The sequence below is a fragment of the Mustela putorius genome, unplaced genomic scaffold (assembly GCF_011764305.1).
Source record: "Mustela putorius furo isolate JIRA1106 unplaced genomic scaffold, ASM1176430v1.1 tig00537248_pilon_pilon_pilon, whole genome shotgun sequence".
In the NCBI taxonomy this organism is placed as follows: domain Eukaryota; kingdom Metazoa; phylum Chordata; class Mammalia; order Carnivora; family Mustelidae; genus Mustela; species Mustela putorius.
In genome coordinates, this window is record NW_025422387.1 from 7,450,826 (window position 1) to 7,468,537 (window position 17,712).

The 17,712-nt window shown below is 41.9% G+C and overlaps 1 protein-coding gene across 8 annotated transcripts in view; it reads right to left on the reverse strand.

The window, feature by feature from the left end:
* The window catches only part of HECTD4 (HECT domain E3 ubiquitin protein ligase 4), a 184,844-nt gene that overhangs the window by 74,606 nt on the left and 92,526 nt on the right, over window positions 1-17,712 (reverse strand). For 3 of the 8 annotated variants that reach the window (XM_045073663.1, XM_045073659.1, XM_045073658.1), the window contains exons 12-24: window positions 15,396-15,628; window positions 14,870-15,015; window positions 13,410-13,480; window positions 12,611-12,716; window positions 11,897-12,017; window positions 11,101-11,229; window positions 9,061-9,185; window positions 7,441-7,594; window positions 6,826-6,926; window positions 4,775-4,973; window positions 2,511-2,657; window positions 1,300-1,404; window positions 45-208 (exon numbers count right to left, since the gene is read on the reverse strand). In XM_045073663.1, the coding sequence (XP_044929598.1) occupies window positions 45-208; window positions 1,300-1,404; window positions 2,511-2,657; window positions 4,775-4,973; window positions 6,826-6,926; window positions 7,441-7,594; window positions 9,061-9,185; window positions 11,101-11,229; window positions 11,897-12,017; window positions 12,611-12,716; window positions 13,410-13,480; window positions 14,870-15,015; window positions 15,396-15,628 (1,801 nt within the window). The remainder of the gene's footprint in view (window positions 1-44; window positions 209-1,299; window positions 1,405-2,510; window positions 2,658-4,774; window positions 4,974-6,825; window positions 6,927-7,440; window positions 7,595-9,060; window positions 9,186-11,100; window positions 11,230-11,896; window positions 12,018-12,610; window positions 12,717-13,409; window positions 13,481-14,869; window positions 15,016-15,395; window positions 15,629-17,712) is intronic. The other 5 variants (XM_045073665.1, XM_045073662.1, XM_045073664.1 and 2 more) reach the window with 3 other exon arrangements.

Here is a 17,712-nt window from a genome sequence, read left to right on the forward strand (position 1 = left end):
CTTTTTCCTTTGTGAGCAAAACTAGCCCTAGCTGAGCCTTTTACCTTTGTAAAAGTTTGGACCGCAATAGCTCCTGACAGGCTTCTTCTTCTTTGGTAATTTCTGGTCCATTGTACAGGATTCTCAACATGGAACAAGCTAACACAGACAGACCTAAAGCCAGGTCTACCAGAAAGGGCAAGCCTCCCGATACATCCTCCGACGACTCCTACAACGCAGACAGGGGCAAACCACACGGGTCAGTGTACACAGCGGAGCTCCCGCACCTGGGCTGCACCACGCTGTGATGTCCCTGACCACAGGGGCTCACAGAGCAGCAGCGTGTGTCACTGCTATGGGACACAGGGACTGTCCCCAACACCATGAGGAGAAAGATGGTGGCAGGGGGCAATGACCACAGAGTGAAGTCTCAACACAATTCTGGAGAGAGAAGAGCTGGTAAGACTCCATATTAGAGACAGCACAAATCTCATGCAAGATTCTTTGGCTGGATTCCTCTCTGCCGTGCCTATCCGGGTGTAAGTCATGGTTTTGTTTTGTCACCTCCATCCTGAGCTCGAACCAAGATGCTGTGAATCCCTTATACTAAATTCATTCAACAAACATCTGAGTATATTATTCTAGGTGCTTGAGACACAGCAGAGAAAAAGATTCCTGCCCTCACGGAGCTTTCATTCTAGCAGACGGTTCCACTCTAGTGTGTGTTAGGCTGGCTAAACTCGAGCAATCTCCAAGTCTAGAATAAGCTTCACAAATCAGGCAACTCAAGGGGTAGAAGAACTACCACTCGGGCCCGCCCCCCAAGGGAAAAGAATTTATGTAGATTGCTGGGGGAAGTAACTATTTGGCACCACTAAAAGGAGTAGACTAAACCCATATACAGCATATAATGTGGGTAATTAAGCAGAGACAGACCTAGACTAGCAAGATGAGCCTTTGAGAATAGAATGAAAATCTGATCCCACTATTCGAAAAACCCAGAATCCCAGTGCTTGCTTCCACTAGGTGTTTGAGTCTTCTTCGCCCTACGGAAAGATGCTGGAGGCAGATCACCTCTCCAGGCTTTGAAGACGGAGCCCCTAGCAATGGATTCTGTCTGCGCTGCCAAATGAATTTTAGGTCACAGCTAGTTTTATTCCACGAGACTACTACTTATGATAGTCTAGGAATGCCAAATGGAAGAGATGGATGAAACCGCAGCTCATATTCTGCCCTATTTCCAGGGCAAATATGATGTATGTAACCAAGGCACACAGGAGAAAGTACATTATGCCCACAGCAGTGGTTAGATTCAAGTACCTGAGCGCGAACTGTGCAAGCAAAGCCCCACATAGCTTTATCAGGAGTGTTGTGTTCACGGCCACTTCTCATTTCAAAGGAGAAGGTGACTGTATCTCCTTCCACCTTAAAATTTAAGGGGGGGAAAATACACTTTAAAAACAAGACACATGATTTTCAAGAGAGCAATGAATTTCAGAGATTTACTTTCAAAAGGACCACTGCAATATTTTACTCCTTTTCTCAATCACTTGACTCAAATTCTATCCCCTCTCATCTGGACACCAAGCTCTTGGGTGTCTCTCCTGACGAGGTAGGTTTGGGGATGGGGCATCTGTGAAATGGGCCATGACTGCCCAACAGCAGGATCAGAGTAAAGAGTAAATCTTGAGCATAATTTAAATAAATCCCTCAGGCTTCTACTCTCTCTGCCCTGCCCCTGCCCACTTCACCACCTCACTCGTGCTGGTACAGTAGGCAAACGTCCCGTATCTTCAAGAACACAGAGTGCTGGAAGACCTTGCTCTGTTTTACAGAACCAACACCACGAGTAAGAAACACAGTGTAGGAAATGAAACAATGATTACAAGTGTCGTGCTGATGTGGGTTTGGATACATCCAGTCTAGACGCCTGGACATAACTTGTTGTCTGTGACTGAATTAAAGAGGGTACATAATGCATTTGAGATCAAGGCTCCAAGAACGGACTTCGGAGCAGTTTTCAGGTTTTAGTGGGCATCTCAGTTCATAATCATATTCTAGGTAGATATGTTATTATTCCAGGGCCCAGATTACAAAGCAATTTGAGAATGGATCATTAGTACTGCTCCAAAGGCCCAAACTCATTTTGTGAAAACATTGATTCCACTTTTTTAAACTGCAATGGCCCTGTGTTCTAGAATACCCATCACAGGAGAGGGCAGAGAAGAAGCAGGCTGGAAGAACTAGCGGGCCATTTAATGCACAGGGAGGGAAATGCTGTGAGCACTCAGTCCCTGGAGAACAGATCCTAGCTCCGGAGTGGACAGGGGTCCGAGGCCCTGAAAGTCAAAGAATGGTCATTCTGAATGAGGTAGTCGAGTTTCCAGGCCTGGCAAGATAGCCCCATCTCAACAAAAGCACCCATGGACAATTGCTTTTTTTTTTTCTGGAATTGGAGTTAATACTCGGGCCCAGAGGGAATGAGGGTTCATTTTTCTTTTCTAGGAAGTGGATCTGACTGGATACCATACCTTCACCAAGTCTTTGGGCCAGCCAGTTCCTAAGACACTACGGCTGCCATATCCCAGTGTGTTGCCTCCATACTCAGCAACCTTCCTACTGTTTGTGTTAGGCCCCGCATATATCACCAACTTCAAAACAGAAAATATACTGTTAGACTGTAAAAGAAAAACAAAAACAACATCTACAAATAAAAAGGCTGCAAAAAAATGTTTGTTTAAAAACACATTTATAACCAGGCACTGGTGTCATTATTATAGAGCTAATATTCCCTGATTTTTAAGGTACAACTGATACTAGTTTGGGTACAACAAAATATTGCCAAATATTGCTTGGGGGACCTCACATTAACATAGTTCTATTTGGCTGTTATACATATATGTTTTAAGTAGTTATTTTAATGCTAAGTCATGACATTTAATTCATTAATAACAGGTACAGTTTGCCCCTTTAAGTCCTCCCCCAAATTGATAAAGTGAGCAAATACAGATGGAAAGATGGCTGTATCTAACACAAAAAAATAAAGGCAAAAACAAATAAAACACACACACATACACAAAAACCAAAAAGTCAATGAATGAGGATTTTTAAAAATGCAACAAATTGAAAACAAGCCATATATCTTTAGAATGTTGCTTAATGGTATAAAAAGAAAATGACACAAATTTAGGCCAGAAAGGGGGCTGCTGCTTCTTGGGTCAGCTTTCGCGTGTCAATATTTTTCTTCAATAAAGGTTATTCATTTAAATCCAATTAACCAACTTTCTAATATGCAAGAGAAACATTTAGAGGTCATTTGGCATTCAAATACTTCCACTGGAAGAAAGAGGCTCTGGGTTCTGTAAGTTCCAAATCTGTCTTTGAACATGCGCTCTGACCACCTCTGACCGCACAAGAGAGCTCAGTGTGGATCCAGAAGCTATGCTTCTAACCCTTGACATGTATCATGGTGTGCTCTCTTACCCTGTCAGATCTTTGCTGACCCCAACCAGGGACCACTGGAAAGGTAAATGTTACTTTTATCTGTGGAGTACGTCTCCCTGTACCTGCACATTGAACACTGGCGCGCATGGCAGGTGCTGGCTAGCATGCGTCAGAAGATGCAAATGACTGGTTTTTAAAGGAGAAACAAAATGACACCGACTGATATGCCCATCTCTCCATTTCTATTTTAAACAGTCATAGCACTTTAATATAGGAAATGGGGGTAGCTGATGACAGGAGCTATTAAGTGCCATCAGGGACAGGCTGATGGCAGGAGATTTATTCTCTGAAAGGCCTACCAAAGACCGTTTTCTAAATTCCCCTGCCTCCAGCTAAAGTGATTTTTGAAGCAAACCTTAAACCCCTCTAGATACCTGGGAGTCTTCCCTGTCCTAAAAGATGATGGGAAAGAGGATTCTATAATTTGTTGAGTGATATGTTTCACCTTATCAGAGTATATACTGTTAAGAAGTCCTTTATTTTTCACTTACTAATCTTCCTGGATGGGATTTCAGATCTCTGCCCTTACACAGTTCACAGAGATGACAGATAGCTAACAACAATCTACATAAAAGTAGTCCTGTATATGTACAAGGCTATTTGATAATCCTTCAGCTGTTCTCGTACAAGGTTATGTGTCACAAGTTCATTCATCTTTCCTCCTAAGTACAACATGGCAGTTTGCAATGCAACAATATAAACAGAAAAAAAAAAAAAAAAACAACCAACCACAACCTACAACCCCTCAAATGTTTCCTTTCATTTAAAATTATTAAGTCACTAGGTTGGAAACTATTCTTTCTCAAAATCTACATGGGCCTAGAGGTGCTGACAACAATGAAAAAATAATTTAAATAAAAATAAAATAGATCCTAGTACATCTGAAACTTCTAAAAGTGCACTTTCTCCCAAAGAATACATGAAGCCCCAGAAATGGGTAGTAAAAACTTTCTAGATAATAGACATAGCCTGTCTACAGGAATTCCAAGCATAGAAAGAAGGGACTAGGTAAGCAGTACGGAAAAGTTTCTCCGACTCAGATCTAAACTTTTGAAAGGTTACAGAAGTACACTTCCAACGTGTCATGAAAATACATTTCTTGGAGCACAGAGTGCTGGTTCTTTCATTCCCCACCCACTACCCTTCAAGGCATATCTTAAGAAAGTTCTCCAAAGAGACATCTGCAGACAGAAATAAGTCAAGAATGGTGACCAGGAGCAAAGAAAAATAAGAAGCATCTAAGAAATCAGCTTATTGGAGGTGGAGCCAGTACTAAGCCAGTCTTGCTTACTTTGTCATAGTCATACTGGGAAGAGCATCTGCTGTCGAATCTAAGGTACAGGCAGCGAGCTCCTGGGATGTGGACAGTTTCTTTAAATTTATAGTTGTCTCTGACAGGGTGGACTGTCTCCACAGTCTTTCCAGCAGCCCATGGAGCAGGAATCTTTAAACCAGTGAGAAAGCCTGGCTCTTCTTTCTCTTCCAGCATCCTAAAACCAGACAAAGAGAAAGGGATTTAGCTTAGCAGCATGGAGAGGAAAAAGGAGACATACATGCAGTCAAACATAAAAGATTTATATGTCACTTTATTTTCCAAATCCTTTCGGATTGTAAATGCTTGGTATCAGTGGCAATCAGAAACATTTACAAAACTCCTATATTTAAGGCTCTTTTTCCTTTTTGTTGTTAGACAACATATTCGCATTTTTCCCCTCTTTTCAAGAAGGAAAGCCCAATTCCTATCCAGGAAAGGACCTCACCAGCTCTCATTTCAAGTTACTCAGGAAAAAAAAAAAAGATGCTACAAGATTTGTCACTTTCCAAATCCCATGGGGATTAGTATCCTGCCCTATCAAGGTCCCTTTTGTTGGTATCCCAAGGTTGATTGTTGAAGACTCCATGAATCTATGTGCCTGCTTTTTACTGTAATTTTTACTAGGAAAAGCGCCTTCGAAGTCCTCTTATCTACTGTCATTAAACTTTCAAGGACTTCACAGCCCAAGGCTGCGGCATACAAACGCCTACAACCAACACTTAGCTGTCGTGGAATGAACGCTCTTCTTTCAGCTCTGCCCTAGCCAACATGGTGGCCACTTAGTCAACTGTGGCCATTTAAACTGCATCTGAATTAAATACAATTGAAACTTCAGTTCTAGGGGCGCCTGGGTGGCTCAGTGGGTTAAAGCCTCTGCCTTCGGCTCGGGTCATGATCCCAGGGTCTTGGGATCGAGCCCCACATCCGCTCTCTGCTCAGCAGGGAGCCTGCTTCCTCCTCTCTCTCTGTCTGCCTCTCTGCCTACTTGTGATCTCTGTCAAATAAATAAATAAAATCTTTAAAAAAAAAAAAAAAAGAAACTTCAGTTCTAGATCACACCAGCCACACTGATTTCTAGATCACACCAGCCACACTGATGGTTGTATCAGTTAACAGCATGCAGCTGTGACGGGGGCTTCTGGACAACAAAGTCACAAAGTTTAGTCACTGCGTGAACCTCGGCTGCATAGCTCCCTGCTCTAGAGAAACGGAAAAATCGTTCCTATCTGATCAGTGTTTTTAAAGACAGCTTTAAGATACAATCGACATGTAAGAAACTGCACATATGTATATACAAATGAAGTTTCCTCCTCCTTCCTGGTAATCGAGGCAATCACTTTTTGCTTTCTATCACTAGAAATTAGTTTGTATCTTCTGGAGTTTCACATAAATGGAATCATACAGTATGTACTTGTATGTACTTGTGGCGGGGGAAATCTGGTTTCTTCCACTCAGCACAAGGATTCTGAAATCCACTCCTGTTGTGTGTATCAACTGTCCACTCCCTTTTCTTATGGAGTAGGACTCCATCATACGGATATATTGCAATTCGTTTATCCACTCACCTGCCAATAGACACTGGGTTGTTTCTTGTCTTGGGCTACTCTAACTAAGGCTGTTCTGAGCCTTCATACACAAGTCTTTGTAAGAACCTATGCTTTCTTCTCTCTTGTGTGAGTACCCAGAAGTGGAAGAGCTAGGTCATGTGGTAGGTATATGTTAAACTTTGTAAACAACTGTCAAACTATTTGCCAAAGTTGTAATATTTTACATCTCCATCTATGGTACATGAGAATCTATCAATCTCTCATCTCTTGATCTGTGGGGAATTTACTCTAACCTGGTCCTAGAAGTCTACAAAGCAATTCTATAATTATCTGCAAGACCTTGACCCTAGAGTCTCTCTCTTTTTTTTTTTTTTTCCAGTTACATAATCCTTGCTAAAAATCAATGTTGTAAAAGGAGAACCAGGCTTTCACCAGAAGAAAACAAGGCAGGGGTTCCTGTAAGGAAGCAGCATCTTTCACCTCTCATCAGGGAACAGCCTGCCCTTCTGGTCTGATGCACCACATGGGGAACAGCCCACCTCGGCAAAAACTGGACACTGGGTTTTAAGCAGCAAAGCCGTCTGAAACACAAAACCATCATCACGTCTTAAAGCGCTTACTGTCAGGTACCTGCGTGGTACTGAGCCATATTTAGAATTCTCACTTTAGTCATCTTTTTACAACCCTTGTCTGCCCTCCTTCACGAAGAAACGCTTTGCTACTCAGACCACTTAACACCATTTCATTCCATGCTGGAATGGCACGTATCCTTTCTATCAGTCCCCAGCAGCCGGCAAGGATTCAGGAGACGGAGCAGGATGGGAAAATCTCAGCAGCATCATAGCTCAGCATTTTCACAGTGGCCTGGCAGTCCGTACTTACTGTGAGACTACAGTAAGTAATTCAAACAGACGTGTTTTCCCTTAATATTTCAGTGTATTTCTAGGACACGATATTTTTCCTCATTCTACTATTATTCCCCTTGGCTTCTGACAGACATGGTGATGTCTACTCGGCCTTCAATAAACGCCCGCGGCTGCAATGTCAAGTGGGTCGGCCGAAGAGCCGCTCGCTTTGGCACACGGAGGGTCCTACCTGGCTGGTATAGAGGACCAGCTGCACTAGCTGAGGCATCAGGGCGTCGGCCATGGTCAGAGTCTGTAAATTTGGATGCATCAGCGAAGTCAGTAGCACTGGAAGAAGGTGACCAAGCATAGTAGCCTTAGTAACTTGTTCCAAGCCTTTTAACCTATAAAAGGTTCAAGAAAACACATAGCTTAAGCAATTCCTAATCACATGGCGAGGCAACCATCATCTTTCTCCAACAAATTCTCTTAAACTGCATTTCTGTGAATTGCTTGAGCACTTACGGCTGTAGCAATTCAGTCCACAAATGTCCCACCTTCCACCGCAGAGGGAGAGGGAGACGACAGACATCTAGTAAGCCGTTTCACCTTCAACCTGTGGTTTTGCTACAAAAGCTTACACGGTGCATTTCACAGCACCTCTGAAGCACTTTATGATTGGCTTCTAAAATACAAATGGCTACTCTAGGTAGTTACCACATGCAAAGTTCCCTTTGGCTGTGGTGCCATAGGGGGCTGTGCTACACAGTCTCTGACACAGGCTACAACACAGATTTTCCATTTGTTTTTAAAATCTCGTGACCTCCTCCCATTTTATTGAGATATAATTGAGATATAAGGCTGTATAAATTTAAGGTGTATAACATAATTATCTGACATATGTCTACACTGTAAAATGATTACCTAAAATCACATTCTTAATATCCCAATCCTCTGCTAGAAGAATTAAGGTATGTGACTCACTCAAAAAAAAAAAAAAAAGATGAGGGTTATGTAAATTCTCCGACGCTACTTAGGATACTGGGATTGGAACAAGAAGCAAACCTCACATCTCTCAGGCTCTCGAGACTGTCCCTCCCCCACCAGGACAAATCTGCACCGTGTGCCAGCAGAGTGGGCTACACTGTGTGTTAACAAACCCCAGTGCGATGCCTATCTGGGCTATACTGTCCCCAATTCCAATCTGGCCACCTACTCTCTGGGAATGGGTAAGAAACGGGGACATGGGGACAGACAGGCCTAGAGGAAGAAAAACCACACTGTAGGGTTGTTTCGGACCAGCATCTGATCCATCAATAAGCACGGATGTAACAGTAAACCATAGCTGACATTGTAATGGGGAGGACTAAGAAAGAGCTTTATTACTGGGAAAGAGAAGATTACCCTCTAGGTAGGTCACTCCTGTATTTGCAGTAAAATTACAGTAAAATTTTAAGACATCACGTCAGCGTCATCTTTTGCATGGCAGTTAATTTCCCGTATTATGAAGTCATCTCTGCCTCTCTAAAGTCTTCATCATGGGGGAAGCCAGGGCACACGGTGCTGGGCCAGATAACTGAAGGCAAGGCCAGTTTGGGAGCGATGATTTGGCGGACCCAAATGTCAGCCATGAGGCTGTGCACCGCACCCTCGCTGCCCTCTTAGGCCACGGCTGTTAGCCCAATCTCCCCTAAATGCACCACTACAGAGTTCCGCTGCAGTTGGCACTGAAACACTTGCCGTTTCAACCTCTTCTCACAAAAATCCCGCTCTATTAAATGAACGTTTGATGTTCTAAATGACTTTGCTTTCATAAGCAAATTCTGCTCCTGAAGGGCAGCAGGTCACAGCTCACGAGCCAGTTCCTCACCTCTGCTCACGGTCAGCTAGGTCACTATTTATGAGGGCAGTTGTGACCTGCTGTAGCATTTCCAACACTTCATCACATCCAGTCAGGATTTGGGTGGCAAGAGCCAAAATACTGACCTTTAGCTCCTAGGTAGAAAATATCATAATATTATTTTTAAGCTCTGTGATGAGTGTACACTCACAATGACAACATGAAATGATGTATTTAATGATGCATTTCCAAATTAAATAATGAGGTGGCCAGAATAAGCCCAAAGCAGGAAATTCCGCTCGGATGGCAAGTAGCAATTTGATTTGGGAGGCTAAGGTCTGGAGTGCTGACAGAAATACGCAGTATTTCACGGGGAGCACACCGGGTCCCTGGGAGAAAAGGCATTTCTCCCATCCCCTCCAGCACAAGAGAGCTCCCGGTGGCCAGCCCAGAAACTGTCCAGGTGGAAGATGGCCTTGGGTGGTTATGAGGATAGCTAAAGAGAAAAACAGAACAGTAAAAGGCGCATGTACAGGCGGTGAATAAAATGAGACAAAACACAACATTCCGAAACAGTACAAGTGACCTTTTTACTTAATGTTTTAAACCATTACACTTGAAAGCAGGCAAGTTCAAAATTCAGTTAAAGTAGCAGGCAGTTCTAGGCTATCAAACATTTAAAAAAAAACTATTAGTGAGTTCGTGGGCAACCAAATACTAAATAATGTGTTAAGAAGTACTAGTTAAAAATCATAGAAATATTTAGTTTACGATTATTTTCTATTTTTTCAAAATGCAACCAACCTAACCCTTTAGGTAAAAGGGGTTTTACCTAATTTTTCCCAGAAATACTGGACAACTCAGCCTCTTCTGCTTTTACCACTAGTACTTCTCTCCATGCGCTAACGAAGAACTTAGGGAATTTAGCCTTTCAAAGAGAAAACACTGGGTTTCATTACTGGACTTTCCTAGGGCCTTTCTTGGAATTATTAAGATGTTTTTATTATTTAAGAGAAAAGGAATTCTGAATGGACAGGCGAAACCACGGTTTAGGTTCCGTGGATCCTATCAGCTGCCGGGAGCTGACAGCGGCACAGCGGGGGCGTTTCACGCGCCTCCTCTCTGACCCTCACAGAGCCTTACGAGGGAGACCTACTGCCCCTCTTCGCTGATTAGGAAACTAAGGCAAGAGAAGTTCATCAATAGTATCAGCATTTGAAATAATTAATTCATGCATTTTTGCCTATTTAAAAACTGACTCCATAATAAGATCAACTCATTCACAGGAACTAGCAAGTATAAGGGTTTCATAGTACACGTGTGTGTGTAAAGGAGTAAGAAAAGGGTAACTGTAACAGCTTTCAGCTTTTCGGCTTCCTTAGTTAATTTTTCAGTGTGTTTTAGTCAACACTTTAAAGAGGAATCAAGTTCTTATTGATTTCTCTAACTCTCTCACAAAGAAGAAATTCTGAAGAACAATGCAAGTAACAGCCTCCGGCATCTGTCAAAATGATAACATCCACGGCTATAAAAAAATCTCTGGACTGCTATAAATTGCCATGTGGGAACAAATTATTGAGTTTACACAGAAGCTAACATAAAAATAATTACAGAGAATAAAAGAAACTGTAGGTTTAGAAATAAAGGTTGCGAGAAAATTATCACCTTTTTGAAGTTATTTGAATCGAGAGAATATCAAACCAGCCACGGTGTCAAAATTATTTCAAATGTTATGCACCCAGATTTATTTTATCCACATACCCATAAATTTCAGATGTGCAGATCACTTGTAAGTGCCATATTTTGTATTCTTTAAAAAAGATGAAAATAAACAAGGCACAAAAAGATTGACAGGAGCACATGGAGGACACACTATGAGAGTGTCACAAATATGGTAACCACTGTGCAATGACATAAAAACCTATGAAATGAGTGACCTACTATTACGTCTCACAAAAATATAAGCCACATGGTGAAATCTGACATCGTAATACACAGAGATTTAGCCAATTAAGCTGTGCTTTTACACACAGGGTAGAAAGCATCGTTAGAAGAAAGCTTGGTGTTTACCTGTACCTTCAATGTCTCTCCCTGCAAGGAGTTGTCACTGTCATCATTCTCATCGGGTTTAATCAAAATAGTGTTACTGAGAAGGTGGTTCTGAACTGCCATCAGATAGCGCAGGCAGGAGGATGCAGCCTTTAATACAAACAAGAGCATTTAGATGATCTACACCCTACTGAAAGGGGTCATGTGATCCTCATGTGTTTAGAAGATTTGGACAAGGGAAGCAAAAGAGAAAGTACAGAAAACAGACCAGGTTAGTTTCTCAGGTGACTATTTCCACATGGTTTTTGATACGTCACTTGACAAAATTTACTGTAGCTTTGTGCCTTCTGCTACAGAATTCACACTCGTCACACAGATACTTACTTGAATTCTTCCCTCTTAATAATTTTTCCTCCCACCCTCTTCCCCTCTCATGCATCTCCACCAGAGAAGAGTCAGTCTACCCAAACCCTTAAGAGAATTTCTTGGTTCTTTCCCATCTGTGCAACAGTGATGCTTTAGTAAAAATTAACAGGAGGGGAAATCCTATTTTAAACAAACCCAAAACATCCAAACTCAAACAATTCACCGCACCAAGACATTTAAGCAGGAGGAATAAAGTCTTTAGAGAAAGTATCCCAAGTGGATTCGTACAGCTATTTCCAGGAGAAACAGTCACCCACTGACTTTCATCAACTAAGGCCACCTTGGACAGCGTGTGTGTTACGGCAGTGTGTACATACACACCTCAATACGGTAACATGAAAACGGGGACACATGATACAATTCTGCCTTCATGAAACACAGTGTTACTTACAGGCACGGTTGAAAGGAGTTTTTGAAAATCCTCTTTAGAGACGGTTTGGCACTTGGTGATTAAGATACAGGATTCCCGAACAACGATCTTCAGGATGTAGTGTAAAAGTTCATCATTTAGTCTTTAAAATGCAGGAAAAATGCAACAATAAGATACCGGTGGTTTAATAATAAAAGATAAATTGTATACAGTTGGTATGAGATGACAAATAGAAGACACAAAATTAACTAGTTCTGTAGGTAAATCATCCCACTCAGTAATGATGCTAACAGCTAGGTGTGTCCTCTAGATCAAACTTACTGAAACAAAATGGTACCCAAGCACCCAGTCCAAGCATTTTGTAAACAGCAAAGAAAACCCAACACCTCCCTCCCCTTCCTAGCTCTCAACACACCCCTACCCTCTCTCACGGCGCAGGGTTTTGGATGGCACCCTCCACCGAGATTTTCAAATAAGCTCCATCTCTTATTTCCACTGAGAACCTTTCTGCAGGCCTAAGTTATTCTGGTGATACAACTGAAAAATGCTATCATCGTTTCTTAGGGCAAGTGTGGGATTTATTAGCTTTCGACTGATCTGTGATTTTGACTTAACATGCTAATTATCATATCAGATATTACAGGGAACTAACATTAATCAAACACATTTAAATGCAAATTAATTACTGGGAAAAACACAGAGAAGGCGAGCAGTCAACAGCATAACTGGGATCACCTGTAATGCTCGTCTTCCTCGCTGCCAAATCGGTTGTTTTGAAGCTGTTCGGCTAAATTGGTTAGAATCACATCCCGCAGCTGGGAGAGGCCACTGTTTCTCTCTCCTGACACAGAAGAAAGCTCCGTAAATGACCCTGGTGATTACACTTAGAAAACGGATGCTATTAAAACAAATTTTGAAAGGAGCAGACAATGACCATGTAGGGGCGCCAGGCACATGTACTCACACGAAGGGCAGCAGCAAGAACATCACAACCAATCAGGCTTTTTAAAACCAGGACGTCCTGATCAAAGTGTACATCATAAAGCTTCTAGATTTCTAATTCTTTAAGTTAATGTTGCTTATAAATGCAGAGTGTCTCTGACACGGTGAATTTTGTTGTATTTATTTAAATACATGTGTATTTAAATACATTTGTATTTAAATAAATATATTATTAGAAATGTAATATTATATTTATGAAATATTTGCATTTGTTGTATTTATTTAAAAGTTGGGTTTGGGAGGGAACAAGCTGACTTAGGAAACCCCAAGAAGTTATTATCTTTAATGTGCATTAAACATCTACTATCAGGCACCTTCTGCAAAGCAGTGCGGTTATAAAGCTTGAAGATACAGAGAACACAGTTTCTGCTCTCAGTCTGGTTGGAAGTGTTGGCATATGTGCAGATACATTTTTGAAAAGAATACTAACAGGTACGAAGAAAAGAAATATCTATTATCTTAATATCCAGTGGTTTCCTTAGGGACAAAAAAAGGGATGGTTGTTCAAGGAGAATTCAAGGATAATTCTCACCTTCCGTTAAGACCAGCTTCAGTAAGTTATTGATTTCGGTTTCACCGGGGTATAAGATATTTAAGCCAGAGCTGAAAGGACAGAAAAGTCAAAAAAACCTTTTCAACAAATGTCCTAGAAAATCCCAACTCTAAATATTTTAATTTGTATTTACATTAAAGATGGCTGTGTGATTACATAAAACTCTGAGGGAAGTTTCATCAAAGATAAAGTGTTTCAACCAAAATACGCTGTCGCGACAGAGCCCGTTCACCTCCATGAGAAACAGGCTCTCTCTCCTCGTATCTACCAGTTACCAAAATAAGACCGTGTCTGAGGCCGGATATGGAACTGGTTAAAGAGAACTGAGCTATAAAAAGTCAATGTAGTTGAGCCAGGTATAGATCCAGATTGTGACCAAAAGCACATGTGAGAAGTGGTATTTCTAAATCACAGCTTTTCCAAAAAAGTCAAGATGGAAAGCAATGCAAGTTGTGTTAGAATTGTTGTTGTTGTTTTTTTTTAATGAGGTTTGACATACAATAAATTGCATATTTCTCAAGTGTTAAGTATGACACGTTTTGACATATGCAGAGACTCAGGAAACCATCACCACAATCAAGGGAGTGAACATACCCATTACCCCCAGAAGTTTCCTCATGACACCAGGTTTAAATTACTGCCTTAATACTTAATACAGAAAGAGACCCAAAGCATAATCGATTATGGAAGAGGAAAAAAAGTACCCTCCCAATCTGCCCACTCCTATCATACAGTTCTTCCAGAACAAGCGTTCAGTTTTCTCTTTATACTTGGTCACTAAATGATACTTGGTCACATTAAGGCTATATTTCCTGGATAAGAGTTTACAGCAAACTCACAAAAAAGTTAAATAATTAAAAAAAAAGATTAAATGATAATAAATAGAAAATGGCCCACAAATTCTGCCATCTTCTCTAACAAGGTTTTAAATAGAATTTAAAACGCTAACATTGCTGAGCACTTTGCATCAGGCTTTACCTTATTAAAATCTCACAAATCCTTAAATTCAGTGCTATTTTTATGCCCACTTTACAGCTGAGGAAATGGAAGCCTTGAGCTGAGCTAGTACGTGGCAATGGAAAGACTAGAACCCAGGTCTCTTGGCTGCCTGGATCTGCTCCTTTGCCACCTTGCCACACACCCTCCCCAAATGACAGGAACATCTACTTGCAAACCATCCAAATATCCTCTCAATGGCTTTGCTTTTTTTTTCCCTTTCAAAATTCTAAAGGCAAGATGAGGAATGCAGTTACACACATGGCTTGGAGCCTCTGGGAGTGGGGCCACAAGCCCTCTTGAGTTAAATTATTCCCTATGCACGAGGTCCTGACTGTGGGACGGGGTAAGCGACTTCTATGCCACCGAATTACAGAAAGATGACAATGCAGCACAGGAGAAGCAGTCCGCAAAAACCAGGAAGAAAATCATTTGCCGATTACCTGATGGCAAGACATACTTCCTTCTGAATTTCAGGGCAAATTTGGTCTTTTGGTGCCATCAGCAACTGCCAAAGCAGCAGTCCAGACCGTCGAATGATGTCGCGATTCCTTTCGGTTTGTGGGCTGAAGAAAAATTTAAATACCACCTACAGAAACATAAGGGGTAGATCTAAAAATGTTAATTCTACTAGGGATAAAATTAACCCAATGAGAAAAGCACATAGTAGATATTCTTATGAACAGATATCCAGGTGGATTTTTAATCACAATCTCCTCTATTGTGTAATGTTATAATTAGAGTAAATATTTTCTACATATTAATTGCAATGAGCTACCTACACCAGTCCTGCGTTAACCGTAATGCAATGCATATGATTACATTTCTAATTACAGGATCAGAATGTGATTAACATGTAAGACAGGAATATTATTAAACTTTTCTTATGGTGGAAATTAGCTGGCTGAAAACCAAATTTTGGGTTTCTTTTTCTCTATTATCTTACTTCTGTCCAAACAGTGCATTTACCTGAAAGACAACAAGAATACAGCGTATGATACAGGTATCTCCGTTGACCATGGCCTTCTCCATAATGTCACAAATACTGCTCAGATGGTGTGCTTCAATTGGATGCTGCTTGCCCAAGACACTTGTGATTGGAAGATTGGGGTTGGTGGCAAGAAGATTGAGTTGGTGTATGCACATCGCACCAACGTGGTGCAGTAATTGGTTTATAACCTCATTCGTGGTTATAGCCTCTTCTAAAAAATGAAAAAAGAAACTCAGTGAAGAAAGATATGTCCATGGGTGGTCCCCCAAGGGAACAGAACTCTGGTTTACAAAAGGTACATGCACACTAGTACAGAGTTTCTTGGTTCCCATCTCTTCCACCACTTCTGGAGAATCCTTTTCCCTGCCACAGGGTGCTGGGGTGAAAATGAACACACTAGGGAATATCCCCCCCCATCTTTTTTTAAAGATCTTTTTTATTTATTTGACAGAGATCACAAGGAGGCAGAGAGGCAGGCAGAGAGAGAGGGGGAAGCAGGCTCCCCGCTGAGTTGAGAGCCTGATGCAGGGCTCGATCCCAGGACCCTGAGACCATGACCTAAGCCAAAGGCAGAGGCTTAGCCCACTGGGCCACCCAGGCACCCAGGGAATTCCCATTTTTAAAGAGCATAAGTAACTAACCGCTGCGAGAGCCCTTTCTATAGGCTGGACAATGGGCTGGATAGATGCTTTACATGCATTACAACTCTGTTATAAACGTAGACTATTTTAGCCCTGTTTTGTAGTGGAGTAAATTAATGTCAGAGAGGTTAAATAACTCACCTTAGGTCACACAGTTACTAAGTGTAGAGGTGGGATTTGCATTTAGGCTGTCTCTATTCAGAGCCCATACTGGAACCAGTCTAGTCAAATCCATCTTCTACGGCTTTTCTAATGATAGAACACCACCCCCACTGCATCCCCACCCCCAGGTCCACAAATATCTCCACCCACAGTACCTCACCATTTTTATCTCATTTAGTCACCGCAACCTAGAGAGCCATCAGTTCAACCTTGAGGGTTCATGGGCATCCTCTTACATAATAATAAACACCCCATGGATGGTCATGGGCATTCGGGGAACAGAGGTGAAAATAATTTAAATAGGCAAAATGCAAAAAAACCTCAAAAAACCAACCAAACAACAAAACCCCGAAACCTGCTTTTCCCCTTAAACCAGCTGAAATGATGACCTCAAAGGAACAGGAAAGCATGTGATCTAGGAGAGGTGGGCCTACATGGGGGGAACCTGAGTTACAAAAGGATTGTGGGCCCTGGAAGCTTTGACTCATGGAACTCATAGAAAATCAAAGAGAAGGTAAACTCAGCCAAAAGTGAACTTTTCAATTATATGTTGACTGGAGGGCCAAGCTGGGTTCCACACTCTTCTGTGTCTTAAGCCCTTGCTTTCAAAATAGAAATCAGATTAGTACTATTCATCCTCATCAAAGACGTTCTGAAAGCTAGCCTCTAGGACCTATATCCAAATAAATGAGGTCTTTGATTTTTATACCGAGTTAGATGGGAAGCCGCTGGAGGAGTCTGAGCAGAGGAGGGACAGACCTGACTACGGAGACTGCAGAAGACTGTGCAGAAACAAGCGTATGGGGCCAGAGGAGTGCAACCGTGGAGGAAGTAGGAAGGAAGACCAGGGAGCTTGGCCACCGTGATCATCTGCTGAAGCCGCTGACACCAAGGTGACAGTCGTAGCAGCATAGGTGGTGGCAAAGGGTTGGACTGGGGATAGATCTTGAGGATCAGAGCAGACAGGATTGGCTGTCTTGGATGTGAGTTGTGAGAGAAAGAGAATCCTAGAGAACTCTACCTTTGTGGCTTAAGCATATGGAGGGACTGTGATCCCTACACTAGCACGGAGGGAATTCAGCAGGTATAGATTTGGAGAAGGGGGAGAACAGTTTGTTTTCGACAGGCTGAAGATGTCTAATTAGGCCTCTGAGTGAAGGTGAATATGTCTAGAGATTAAGCAAGAAGCTTAGAGAGAATAATTAGGGAGGCACTAATATATCATTGACTTTTTCCCTCTTTTTGCCTTTCTTGAAAAAGATTACGTACTTATGAGAGAGAGACAGAGAGAAAGCATGTAGGGGAAGGAGCAGAGGGAGAAGGACAAGCAGACACTCTGCTGAGTGCAGAGCCCAACATGGGACTCAATCTCAGGACCCAAGAGCATGACCTGAGCTGAAACCAAGAGTCAGACGTCTCACTGACTGAGCCACCCAGGCGCCCCTGCTGTTTCTTTATCCCCCAACAGCCTTATCAAGATAGAATTTAAGAT